A 13804-nucleotide genomic window follows, 5' to 3' on the forward strand; every position below is an offset into this window, starting at 1 on the left:
TAATTTGTGCAATAGACAACTGCAATCATTTAGGAGATTAAAAAGAATAGCTTGGACATTTTTTTCATCATTTTTTTAAATAACCACACAAATCCCTTTAAAAATAGAGGAGAGCAACTTACTTACAAACTTAAGTCCTAATCAAAATAACTGTATAATGTGACTTTATTACATTAGTTAAACATTAACCATCTCCTGATGTGAGTTTGGATTCACATCTCTTCAAAATGTACTGCCTTTGAGTCAAACTGCTACCACGAAAATGATCTAACTACAGTATTTCTATCAGCAACAGAACGCTTTGTTTCAAAATAGGTTTTTTAAAAACATTCACGGCAGACACGCCCGAATAAAAAAAACAGGCCGCAAACGTTCTCGGGGTTGAAACGGACTGTGCCCACGGGCTCCTTGGGCCCCTAGCGGGGGACGAGGGGCGCTGTACTCACTGTTGAAGTGCAGCAGAGCTTTGGGCGTGACGGGGGTGGAGGTGAGGACCAGCATCTCCAGGCCCTTCAGCCCCTCTCGGCACACCTCCGCCGCCACCTCCTGGTTGACCTCACTCACGTGGTCCAGCTCCAGCACCTGCAGGCGCATGCAGTTCCGAGCTGGAAGGCAAAAGCCAAACAGTCAGGACAAGGAACAACCAAACAGCGAAGCCTCCTCTACAGCGGGCATAGCAGGCGTGGGGGACACGTGATGAGGAGCCCCACGCCATCAGTCCAAACCCCGACATCCAGAAGGCCGACAGCGCCCCCTGTGTGACTACACAACAGACACTCCTCCCGCCACGGCAACAGAAATTACTGCCAGGGCTGGAAAGGCGGGGACGGGATTTTGAGCTATGGGCCCCTGACACGCACAGGAGACGAGGCCAGTGCCCAGGAGGAGCTACGTCAAACCACACCTGGAATAGAGTCGTGCTTTTAACCATACAATATAGTGAGAAAGAAAAAAAGGGCAATACCCCACAGAACCAGACACACCACCCCTTAAACTGCATCTAACTCTCCCTCCTGTTTGTCTTCTGTAAAATGTATTGACACTGTGTATTTGATTCACATATCATCGAGTAACGGCGTCTGATTTACTTGCCTCATGAGTAGCAACATTAAGAAACAAGAAAGAAGTCCTGTCTGCACAGCATAAAAAAATATGTAGCATAAAATATAGATACGGTACAGTGCATCCACTTTCCAAGGTACTGTACCTTGAATAAAAAATGAGTTTCTTCACACAAGCAGTCAGATTACTGAACTCTACCCCTACCACTGGCACACACTGATCTTTTTTTAAGTTGTACTGTATGTTATTTAACTTGTTGTTATTGCTGCTGCTGTTCTGTGTTTATGTTTTTGGTGATTCCTTGAATGTCTTTTGTATTGCAAGTAAGCATTTCATTGGACTTGTGCATTTGACAATATACTGAACTGAACTGCCTTTTTCTACCAAAGAACTCATCGATGCTTTGCTTCCCTGATCAGTGCCAGCCACTACACCACCAGATGAAAAATAAAAAAGCAGGTAAAGGCTGTGGAGGAAATTCAAATGTACAACATGATTTAATGGGGTTACATTAAAATATCCTATTTTCTTTCATCAGAACAGCTACTAATAAGAAGAGGCCATTCAGCCCGAGTTAGTAGCTAATGGATCTGAGGATCTCATCCAATTGTTTCTTAAAAGTCACCAGTGTAATGTCTTCAACAACATGGAAGAGCAGCTTGTTCCATACCTTGTTTGATAACCCAAACAGTTTTCACTGGATGTTGGAAATTTAATCACGTCGTTCACGTGGTTATTTTCTGTTTCGGTAATGAGACAAACTTTCTTTTTTTCACACAAAATCGGTCACGATCATAGACCCTTCCTCTTAAGGATGCTCCAGCCCTACCTTGTTTATACTCATCTCCAGCACCTGCCTCCGGTTCCAGCCCCCTGTGTTATATAAACCAGACGTTCCTGCCTATCGGGGCTCAGCTTTGGAACTTGGACGCCTGGAGTCCCGCCTACCCGCGAGTCCAGGAACGACTTGACGGCATCGGCTTCACTACGGCGTCCTGACCATCTGGGTCCGGGATCAGGTAGCGTCTGGTCCCGTTACCCCCTTTTTATTCCCCCGACCCTCCACCGGATCCCGCTCCGGTTTTTAACTCTTCTGTGTGTCTGTCGGCTTTGGACTTTCGCTTCATTCTTTGATTTGCCTCGGACTCCCTTGGACTGTTCGCCTCGGCCACACCTCCCCGAACACTAGCATACCATGGACACGCCCCCCAGTTTTCCTTCCAGCCCCTTGCATTGCTTTTTTCCCCATGTTTTCCTCACTCCTCCCAGGATTGTGTTGTCTGCATAGTGCCCTGAAAGAACTGTTCGTGACAAAATCCACCCTTAAAGACATTGAGCAGATTGACTGAAAAGTAATTTCAAACATAAAAACAGAAGACACAGGATTTTCCATCAGGTACATAACAGTCTTTGACAAGGACTAAAAATGTAATATCCTACAATTTATAACAAGCTATAATTCACCAGCAGCAAGTAATTTCCTATTGTGCAAGTTTCCTTGTCTCCATTTCCTTTTCTGTTTCTATAGAGCTAGATGTCTCCCAATCTACACAAATTACCATTATCTCTTTCTGCTAAGAACTGAATGAGGTCTAAAAAAATATTTATTTTCTCCTCTCTTTACACAGAATGCAGTATGAATGCTCAGTTCACCCGCCATTTACCAGATGCACAGCTGATAGAATTGCACATTTTTTAAAAGGCACCAAGGTGGACCTGTTGACATCTCATGCAAAATTGCACAGAAAACGACAGCACAAGTGTGCAAAGATAGCTGTACCTCATTATACCGTCATTAACCCCACTGATGTCCTACAACCCCCCTATGGTGCTCTTGAGAAGAGCAAAGGTGCAGTATTACAATTTATCCATCACTCACTTGTGCTTTAGGTGAGATAATCCAGATGATGAAACAGGGCTCTTAGCTTTATAGCTTTCGCAAAATTATCTGTCTTTTAATAAAGAACAATCTGGGAGCAAACAAATCACTTTTGGTTGTCTTGCAGGTAATGGTCCTGTCAAATGTTTAACGTCTGTAAGTTTCCTTTTGGTGTTGACATTAGTTTGATTTTATTGCCTCATCTCAAGATGGACTGGAGATACGTGCATGTTGTTCATCTGCCTTTTTATTTTATAAACTGATCAAAATCATTTGCTAATCATCATAGCCTGGCTGGCATATCTTCAACCTTAAATCCTAATGGGATATAGCATAAGAACATATTAAACATTTAACATTTATTGAGCATATTACATTAAAGAGGGGGCATCTGTCTCTCCTTGTTTGTTTGGCAGCAACTTTTGGTAAAAGTATCCAGCTTGTACCACCTGAGACTAAAAAGCTCTTTAACGTGTCGCTGATGGAACAAGCAAACTGAAGTACGAGCAGTTTTTCAGATCACTTTCATCTTCCAAAGCCAGAGAGAACGGAGGCGTGAAATGATGCCAGTCTGACTCACCTAGCGATGCCAGGCCCTGAATGCCGCATCCAGCCCCGCCCACGCCCAGGGCACGGAGGTGTGGCCAGCATCGTCCAATGGTCTGCAGGCAGCGGTTACTAAACCGAGCTGGCTGTTGACTGGAGAAAGGAACACGCAAAAGTGACAAGAGAATCAACTCAGACCCCCTTCTGCAGACACACCATAAAGCCACTTTGTGAAACAGCATGGAAAATGCTGACATTGCAATAGTGTGTAAGACTACTGGGGCAAAATTAATCATTCATGAGGAGTGTTATCAAAAACCTGAAAATCTAAATACGTCCTATCATAAGACCAATGAGTCTCCATTACTGTTTTTGCTCCTTCAAACATCAATTAGAAAAGACACGCTTTTAAATCCGTGCTGACTCTTTACTTAGATTTTTTCTATATACTGTCGGTAAGCCTCTAGATTAGTTCTTACTGGATAATCGTTTCCATTATCTAACATGTAACAGAAAACAGACTTACTGGTCTATAATTACTTAGTTCAGTTCTCTCGCCCTTTGTATGGATGTATTTTGGTATTAATATTGCCAAAACATTATCAGAAGGTTCTGTACGTCATACACTGTATGAACTCAATGCCACTAAATAGCTGCACTAGACTGATTAAAGAAGAAATATTTTGAATATTACTAAAAAATGCTTCCTTTAAGCTTCTCTTACTAGGAACTGCAGATTAATTGCCATATATTTTTAATGTTCATTTGCTAATTAAGTATGTAAATAGTGTTCTCTGTATGGATCAAGCACATCAGGCCAAACAGGTAGCACACACCATTAAAAAAGCTCATGCTGTTGCACTGAAAGATATTTTTAAGGAATAATGTGAGGCTTGAAAATTCTAGCCAAAGACATTGTTCTGTTCCTGCTGGGCTCCTCGGCCTGACACGAGAAAACGCTCAGCAGCGTATACGAAACAGACTTGAAATCTAGCTGGTAACCGTACAAAAGAAAGCCAATCGGAACAAGCAAGGAATGCTCAAGCTGAGACCAATCAAAGCTTGCCACCCACCAGCTGCACTTTATGAACCCCATGTTTAATGGTGGCTTTTTGTTTACAAACATCTCCTTGCTTCTGTCAAATTAAATCTGCCAGAAAACATCAGTCCCAAACAACTGTGGGACTGGCTGATGGCTCCAAGATAAGATTTGGCATGGGCCTTAGTTAGTCCAGTTCATTCCAAAGGCAGTGTCAGGGATATTCACAGTAGTTTTAAAAAGTAATCCATTAAAAACAGAAATTACTTGTGTAAAGGGTTACATTTTAAAATTGCCAAGACACTGGAGAAAGTTGCTTTAACGTTAACTATACACACACTAGACACTATGTGCATCACTGTACTCATTTATTTTCCCCTAACTTCTTATTTCTAATAGTAATCCTCCAACCTAGAAACGGAACTCTAACACTCCAACACTGTCTAGGAGGCAAATACCTTAACTTCATAAATGAAGTAAAAAGAAATTATTCACAATTGAGCATTTATAATTTATTTAAAAAAACTGGAAAAATGCACTGTAATAAACAAGGATTTTTTAAAGAATTGAAAGGGAGATTCTGCTTTATGTTTTATGTTTTACGCGTGCTGATTCCAGCCGTGTGTGTGTTGTGCTTCCCTGCATGCAGCTCCTCACCATGGATGAAGTGGCGCCACCTGGAGGGAGATGATGTCTCTGCAGCCTGCTCCAAGTGCCCAGATCACTTCCTGGCCAACAGGATCTGTGGCACTCCTAAACATTAGAAACATATCATTGACCTAGCTGTGTGTTTTTTCTTTCTGTACAATGGAACTGACTGAAAACTCTAGAAAGAAGAAACAACAATGTCAGATCAGTCACATTAGTGGATATTCCTGTGCCTAGAATTGAGTATTTTGAGTATCCAAAATTGACTGAAACAAACTGGGATGTCATATCGTCCTAGTGATGAGGTGTTATACACCATTATATTTTAATTTGTGTTTTACCTGAAAATAAATTTGTACAATTTAATAACAGTTGCTTCAGTAATTCAACATATTAAAAAGGTTATAAAAATACTATTTCTTGCCTTTTAGTATATTTAATTTGTTCACAACATTCCAATTCCCAGTAAAAGAAACAGATTAAACACAAACTTGTGTTTAGATAGAGTGAAGTCTGCATAGCAGGTCCCCTGACATGGATATTTCATATTATCTACCCTAGAAAATGTAAAGTTCACATAAAGTGTTCACTTAAAAACAGATTTGAGTAACACATTAGAAACCACTGATGGTTCTACACACTTTACTAAGAATTCTTTCAAGCACATCATAATTTACTACAGGATGTTTATTGTAAATATACTTGGAGAAGCCATTCTGTCTTAATTGGTTTCTACACATTTGATACGACAGTGTTTGGATTTGGACATGATTCTAGGCACATGTGACATTCCTATAAGGAGTTAAAAAAAACATTTATCCCCCCAGACTGGACCACAGATTGTCATAGGTGTAGTTTCTCTTCCTGTCCACCAGATGGCAGCATTTGCAATCGCGTCTACAGCTCCTGGCCTTTCCTCTAACCTGTAGGTTACGGCCTGCAGGGCGCGGCAGTAGCAGCTGGCCAACCAGAGGGAGCGGTCTGTCAGGATGTTGGGGCAGTGAGACACCTTGAGGATCAGCAGGTTTCCTGCCGCTGCCTTCAGGAGTGCCTCCAGCCCCACCTCCAGACAGCCCCTGCGCAGGAGACAGAGGAACAAACACTGGTTACACAGGACACGACCTCAAAGTGTTCTGGGAATCGGAATCCACTCTTCCACTCCACACACAGACCTACTGGAGGTAAAAATGATGTACAGTCTCAGACTGTTTACAGCATTTGAAATGCGTGCCTCAGGTCAGATTAGAAATCTGATGTACACCTGTAATTGTAGTTTAATGTATTTGCGAGATGTCATTAAATGGCTAAAATAAGATTGTTTAATTTTAAATCCCGAAACAAACCACAATAATATGCTCTTCCATTTGTTTTTGTTTTTTTTTAAATGAATATGCTTAACTTGTTAGCACACGTCTGAAATTAACTTCATTTCAATTAGTTCAAGTACTGTAGGTGGCTGTGTAAGCATGCATAGGCTGCAAAGGAACAAGTAAAGGTTTATTCCATGCTGAAAAGAGAAGAAAAGAAACATTGTACTTGTTTGTTTAAATTAATTTCATTTCATACTCTGTAGACCTTTAAGGCTTACAACTACAATAACTGATTTGATGACTGCTAGCAAAGTAACACTATCATCTCACCTCAGTTAAAAGCCGCCCTCTTTATCTTAATATAAAGCTTTTTATCTTAATTATTGTACCCTTTTACCTTCTCCAGCAGATTATGTGAGCATTTACGGTAGCATGTTTTTAGGAAGGAGAGCTTTTAGTCACCCTTGGGGGAAAAACTGAATTGTTATTCTATTTGTGGTTAAAACCTAGTTTTCCTTTCTTAACTGCAACTTCAGACGAAGCTCATGATTTCAATGAACCTTCTCAATAAGGTTCACTTATAGTAAGTGACTTGCCATTATCACTTATCCTTAATCTGTTGCTGCACCGTTCCTCTGTGAAAACATTACTCCTGGTTTCTGTTTTGTGGTACAATTATGTTACACACACCTGCAGGATTGATGCAACAGCTCATTGTCCTATAGTGACCTGGGACACTAATTCAGCACAATTAAACCAAGTATAGGAATATCCATTCATCCATTATCAAAAAAATGCTTGTCCCAGTTAGAGTCCCTAGGACCTGGTGCACATGCTGCTAGCACAGGGTGAATGGTTGGGCCCTAACAGCACATGACAGCCAGTACATTGGACGACCAGAGAAAAGGTGCCAATTTAGGATAGTTCATTAATCCCGGCCGGCATGTTTTTGGGAGGTGGGAGCAAACGGGATTGAAGTGGGATGTGTAAATACTGTGCGCATATCCAGCAAAGCAATATCACATTGTGGAAAGTATTGCTGAGATCTGTTCATTTAGCCTTCCCCAAAAGTCATGCCAAGATAAAATAAAGCTAGCTGACTTGCTTCAGCATCTCCAGCAACTAATGCTACATACAGTTACAAAAGACAGGACTGACGCCCACAAACCAATACAGAGCCACAGTCCAAACTCTGAACCCAGGACCCAAGAGCAGTGAGGTGCAGTGTAAACTGTCATGTCCCTGTGTCGCCAATCGTGAGCACACTGGGATAAAAAGGAGCACTTTCCGTGAGTGTGAGAAATCCTAGGTCCTTATGCAGAGACCAGGAGAGAGCAGGAACAGACTCTCTTCGCTGTGAAAGGGTCCATCAGGGCAGCGCGAGCCAGAAATTTAGCTCCGGGGATGGAGAGTTACAGCAGAGCACCCGATTTCAGCCCTACAGCGCTACAGGGCAGAGCGGTGGCTCTGAGGCTAAGGATCTGTGCCTGTGGCTGGAAGGTTGCTGGTATAAATTCCACGGCCGGCAGAGGAATCCTACTCCGTTGGGCCCCTGAGCAAGGCCCTTAACCCCAGCTGCTCCAGGGGCGCCATATAAATGGCCGACCCTGCGCTCTGACGCCAGGCTTCTCTCTCCCTGTCTGTGTGTCTCATGGAGAGCAAGTTGGGGTCTGCGAAAAGACAACTTCCTAATACAAGAAGTTGTACAGTACATGAATAAGAAAGTGATCTTGTTCTACTAGCATCTGCTCACTTCTCAGTAGATGCATTTCTAGATGTCTGCTGAAAACAAAATACTAGTTAGTTTAGGGAAAAAGAAATTAAGTGTTTTTTTGTTGTGTTTTTGGTCTCGTTGATGGAAACCAGATTTATAAGAACGCATCTTTGACAATTGGATTATATAGGGCAAAACATTTAATTGACTCCTTTACACTTGGGAATCATTTCTGAAATCTGTATTTTAGAAGCACCCTGAAGAGCTGGAGTTACATTTCAGGCTCCCCGGATTTAAGTGTCATAGAGGTTAACATGACGCGAATTCATGTCCAGACTGCTTGACGATGACCTTTCTCTGTCACACGCTGGACAGCATCTGTTTTAGACGGACTAACTCAAGCGATCAGGGTGGTCAGGGGGAGGGAGGGAGAGGAGTGCATTATTCCCTTTGACCGGCTGGGACTTGCGTGAACGCCGTTTGCTTCGCTGTGCTGTTGAAAGTTCAAAACGAGACCCATGAAAACCAAAACGGTGACTCATGCTGGAACAGTGTGACGTGATGGTAATTGTTTAATGGAGCGACAGTAATCCCCTAGAGCTCGGAGACACGAGTACCATGGGGTGAGAAAGAGCATGCCTGCTATCAGATGGAGAAAACGTCTTACTGGCTTGACAGCTGAGGCCAGTCGGGGTTTTCATCTACCAGCACATTCTCCCAAACAATAATGTAATTGTTTTTTAATCAGCTTTTCTTTCAAATTGCAGTGACCTCATTAGCCACCTCACTGACACCAACCGTATCAAACCCCTGCCAGGGATTCAGTCATCACTCAGACAGACACATCTTGCCAATTTGCATTCTTTAATTAATTGGGCATGACTGTACAACACGATGATATTAGGGGGGGGTTGGATAACAATTGTGAAATAAGGCGAAAGAGTACAATAAAATAAAAAAACTACTGACACGCACCATCAGATTTATTTGCATATCTTGTACTTTTTAACCTGTACAAGTTTCTTTCTTATTGCTCACAGCCGTTTAACGGTCCCAAGGAATGGGCTTTGTTCTCCAGCTCAGAGACGTGTTCTCGGAAGCAGACGAGCTTTCAATCTCGAAACTCGTAACGCGTAACTCAACAAAAGGTCGATCTGGCATTTTCTCATCCTGAAACATTCTTTGAAAGATTTCAAGTTCAAAATCCAACAGCATAAGAGCTAACCACAAGCGGTTAGGGTTCTGGATTTGTAATCGAAAGGTGTGGGTTCAAATCCCAACTGTAATATATAATCGTTACATAAATGTGACGGAATCTAAGTCATGTTAGATAACCTAAATTGGAAAGCAGTAAGAGTTCATCAAAAAAGTTCCCACTGCTTCAGAGAACTTTGGGTTAAGGGTATATATAAGAAACTGAGCGCTTAGCTGGAACAACAACCCGGAAACACCAGGGACATGGGGACTGGACTGGGCATGTCATGCTGCAGGTTGATCACAGGGACTGGGGGTGGAGCGGTGGCTCTGTGGCTAAGGATCTGTGCCTGTGGCTGAAAGGTTGCCAGTTTAAATCCTGTGGTCAGCAGAGGAATCCTACTCTGTTGGACCCCAGCTGCTCCAGGGGCATTGTACAGTACAACTTTTGACCCTGCGCACTGACCCCATTTTCTCTCCCTGTCTGTGTGTCTCATGGAGAGCAAGCTGGGGTCTGTGAAAAGACGAATTCCTAATGCAAGAAATTGTATATGGCCAATAAAGTGATCTTATCTTATCTTATCACAGGGACCGTGTGTAAAAACTCCCTTTGTAGGAGCCAGGAAGCTTACCGTGTGCTTTTCAGATACTCCTCCTTGGTCTCCTTCTTCCCCCTGGGCCGCGGCTTCAGGTTCTGCAGGATGAGGGAGTGTGTCTGCGTGCACCACTGAGCCAGCGTGGTCATGAACTGCAGGCAGAGGCGCCAGGTCAGTGCGTCATTGGTCAGTGGTCAGTTACCGTGCCAGGGACAACTACACACGGGGTTACAGCAGCGAGGGAAAACTAATACATTGAAATAGCAAGAAGGCTCTTTTCCAACCCCAGCAGACAACAGAAAAGTTGCTTTGTTTTGCAAAGACAAAAAGGGATTTCACTGCCAGACATGAAAAGAATGCATGTCTAAATGAAAGTGATTCCTAAGTGTAATACAATGGAGAAACTCACAGGTACCTATTCTGTAGTGTTGTTGGTTTTATGATGAGGAGTCTAAGGTTCTTGCCTTTCGTTAGTTCTGTAACATTTAGAAATGAAGGAGCTTGCAACTCTATCACTGTTGAGCTTCAATCGAGAAACACAAACTCTAATCATGAAAAGGCTCAGGGATCCAGTTAAAAACATGTAACCTTTATTTAATAGCTGCATAAGGTTTGGCTCATTACCATTGTAATTGCAGAACCAGCAAACTGCAGGAAAGCTTTTATTTTTTTTGTTTTTAATTGAACTTGTGGAATATTTCATTTTCCATTGTAAGCTGTGGAAAATTAATGGTTTTGTTCCCTTCATAGCCTCCAACTGTTAGAACATAAGAACGGTTACAAATGAAGGAAGAGCATTTGGTCCAATTTGCCTGTTTGGTAGCAGTTAATTGATCTGAGGACCTCATTCAAAGAGCACAGATTTACTGTCCCAATCTCCTGTGAGTCCCCACATAATTACTGATCATTGTATTCACTGATCAATCTAATCTGATCTGCTCAAGAGAACACCTCGGTGTATGAGAATGAGGATATAAAAGTCAATTTTAAAACAGTTCAGAAATAATGCAGAACAAGAGTCTGAAATATGTATATCAATTTTGTCTGTTTCCTATGTATGTAAGCTATTGTTTCCTGGTCCTTTACTGCTGCCAAAACAGCAGGACGAACCAAATACTACATATTTAAAAATACAAAAAAGTCAATTCACACAAAAAGTCAGCAGTGCCTTATTATTAGACATGGAATGACAAGATTTTGAGTATCTCCTTATGGATGGTCACATTAGTGTGACCTGTTGTAGAAATGGTTACTCTTGGTGTCAATCAAGGTGACGAAACTTCATCACATTCTTCATGATAAAGTTCAGACTTATTTTTGGTCTCATTTCCAAATTATTCAATTTACTTCTTGTTGACTATACTCTTACATACGTTCTAGATAAATAGCTTGTTGTCTGTTCAGAATCTCCAGAAAGAGAAATAACTGTGAGAAATAAATGACTGAAACAAAGGCAAGACTCAGGAGAAACTGGGAGCTAGTGAATCTAAACTGTGTGATTACAAACATTTTGCATTAAAGGGAAGAGGATCCTCAAGGCAGCTTTTAAAGACGGGTGTACCTTCGACGATATCCTGGCATTCTCCAGCAGCACTCTGGTCCACACCGCAGGATGACGAGCAACAAATTTCCAGTCCCTGCACACCTCAGCAGCCCTCAGGAGGGTCTTGGTGTCCAGGTAGGTAAAGATACAGAACAGAGCTGCTCTCATTTTCAGAATCTCGGGGCTGATGACCTCATTTGACTTTGAAGGGCTGCTTTTCTCATGTCGGCATGGCTTGTACCCAGTCTCTGAGCGGCCTGGTACACAGTGAGACACAGAAAGACGCCTCAGTTTTCAGCAGAGCACCCCCAGATACTTTTTCCATATGGAAGTGTTGTTGTCACACCAAGAAAAAATTGCCTGTGGGTCTACTGTCACGATCGCAAACCCCTCCTCTTAAGGACGCTCCAGCCCTTCCTTGTTTGCCTCATCTCCCGCACCTGCTCCCTGTTCCAGCCCCTTTTCAGTTCCCCCTTAAAAGCCAGACACTGATGCTAATCCGGGCTCTGCATTGGTTCCCGCATCATGTGAGCCCGGGACCTGGATGCACCTGGCTCCATTATGGTTTTAGTTTCTGTTCCCGTTTCCGTTTCCCCTGCCGGTCCTGACCCCGTTCTGGATTTTAATCGTCTGTCTCGGATGGATCGCCTGGCCTTGGACTTTTTGCTCTGTTTTGGATTTCCTGCCTCGGCCACACCTCCCCCGACCCATGCACTCCATGGACACGCCCCCCGTTCTCATCCCCATATCCTGCATGCTTTTTCCCCCGTGATTTCTCACTTTACCCCGGATTGTGTCGTCTGCATAGGGTCCGGAAAGAACTCTCCCTGACATCTACGATCTCTCTACAGAGCTCATTAACGCAACAGATTCCTGTAAAGCTCACATACTGTAGCATGCTGATGCCACATTTGTGCAGAAACACCGGTGTGACTTCCCAGTTGTTCCTATGCAAGCCTGAAGCACAAAAATAAAGAATTTGGGCTAAAGGTACTCCTCTCCTTTGTGAAACAATAAGAAGGTGAAAATAAAATAGTCATGACTGTTACAAGTTACTCCATAACGTAATGGTCAATACTGTAGTATGATGTTAAAAATATAACCACTGTTGAATCACTATTCTTTCAAAATTACATATATATTTCAGCTGTTCATTGGATGAAACATACAAAAATAATGATATTTGATTTGCGATCTTGATTGTTATAATCTAGTTATCGCATGGTTAAAACTGCACAGCAAAATAGAATATTGCCACTTTTTCTTCAATTCAGTCAAGGGTTTAAAGTAAAAACATTCAGTTCTACCGTGATATTTGCTGTAATTGCAGAAGTACCAGTACAATTTTCCTTCTACTCAATTGGCAGCCAGCAGGAAAATGTAGTACTTTTGTATTGACAGCAAAATACGCATTCCAGTTAATGTGAAGTGTTCATTCACAGTGCAGCACCAGAAACAAATTAAACCTTATGTAATAACAGGATTATAGAAGTTAGGCTCCTTAGTAATTTGAGGATTTAATTAAATTTAGTGTAAGATATAGTACATAAAGTTCCCAAATTGCTTTATATGCAGGAGTTAATATACTTCTTCTACCAGCTAAGAGCAGCACCAATCTGGTTAATGTGCGTCACCCTTTATGTCCAAACTCTTTGAACTTTTTTCCACATTCAATAGTCTATCTCAAGTGCAGACAGAGTGTACTATACCAAAGGACAGTGCTTCTTACTTTCAGTGACTCAGACTCACTGAAAGTGATATCAGTGTGATGTCACTAAAAATGCTCGTCCCCTCCTAATTCCAGAGGTAGAATGTAAAGACAATTAAAGTTCGACATGATGGAGCTGTTTGGGAAAGACATGCTTACTTTGTTGTGTTTTAAACTGAAATTAAGGAAAGGGTGTATAAAGTGTGTGATCTTTCAATAGATTTGGTAGAAATACAAGGCTTTTTCTGACGAATACAAACCTAAACAGCTTTGCATACAACACTGGCCTTGTCAGGCTGTTTTGGAAATAAAGGGAACAAGGAGAGTTCTAATTTAGACCCAATGAGATATCCCATTAAGTTTGCATTTTATTATGATACCAGGAAACCCTAATGTAAAACACGCATGTTTCTAACAAGAGGGACTATAAAAGTGGGTGACAGCAATGGTTCACTTTAAAAGATTCATCAAAAGTTTCCATTTCTGAATCTCCTCTTAAACTGGTATTAACAGTGATGGAGTTAGATACAGTACAAGCGACTGAGTGCAAATAAAAAAATACTTT

At 42.0% G+C, this 13804-nt stretch overlaps 1 protein-coding gene across 1 annotated transcript in view; it reads right to left on the reverse strand.

Moving 5' to 3' along the window:
- Positions 1-13804, reverse strand: part of fbxo41 (F-box protein 41) — a 59175-nt gene that overhangs the window by 6488 nt on the left and 38883 nt on the right. Inside the window, exons 5-10 of the mRNA XM_088918094.1 lie at positions 11550-11788; positions 10025-10140; positions 6098-6250; positions 5184-5279; positions 3522-3640; positions 447-605 (exon numbers count right to left, since the gene is read on the reverse strand). Coding sequence (XP_088774220.1) covers positions 447-605; positions 3522-3640; positions 5184-5279; positions 6098-6250; positions 10025-10140; positions 11550-11788 — 882 coding nt within the window. The remainder of the gene's footprint in view (positions 1-446; positions 606-3521; positions 3641-5183; positions 5280-6097; positions 6251-10024; positions 10141-11549; positions 11789-13804) is intronic.

The sequence above is a fragment of the Atractosteus spatula genome, chromosome 1 (assembly GCF_055471065.1).
Source record: "Atractosteus spatula isolate fAtrSpa1 chromosome 1, fAtrSpa1.hap1, whole genome shotgun sequence".
Classification (NCBI taxonomy): Eukaryota; Metazoa; Chordata; class Actinopteri; order Semionotiformes; family Lepisosteidae; genus Atractosteus; species Atractosteus spatula.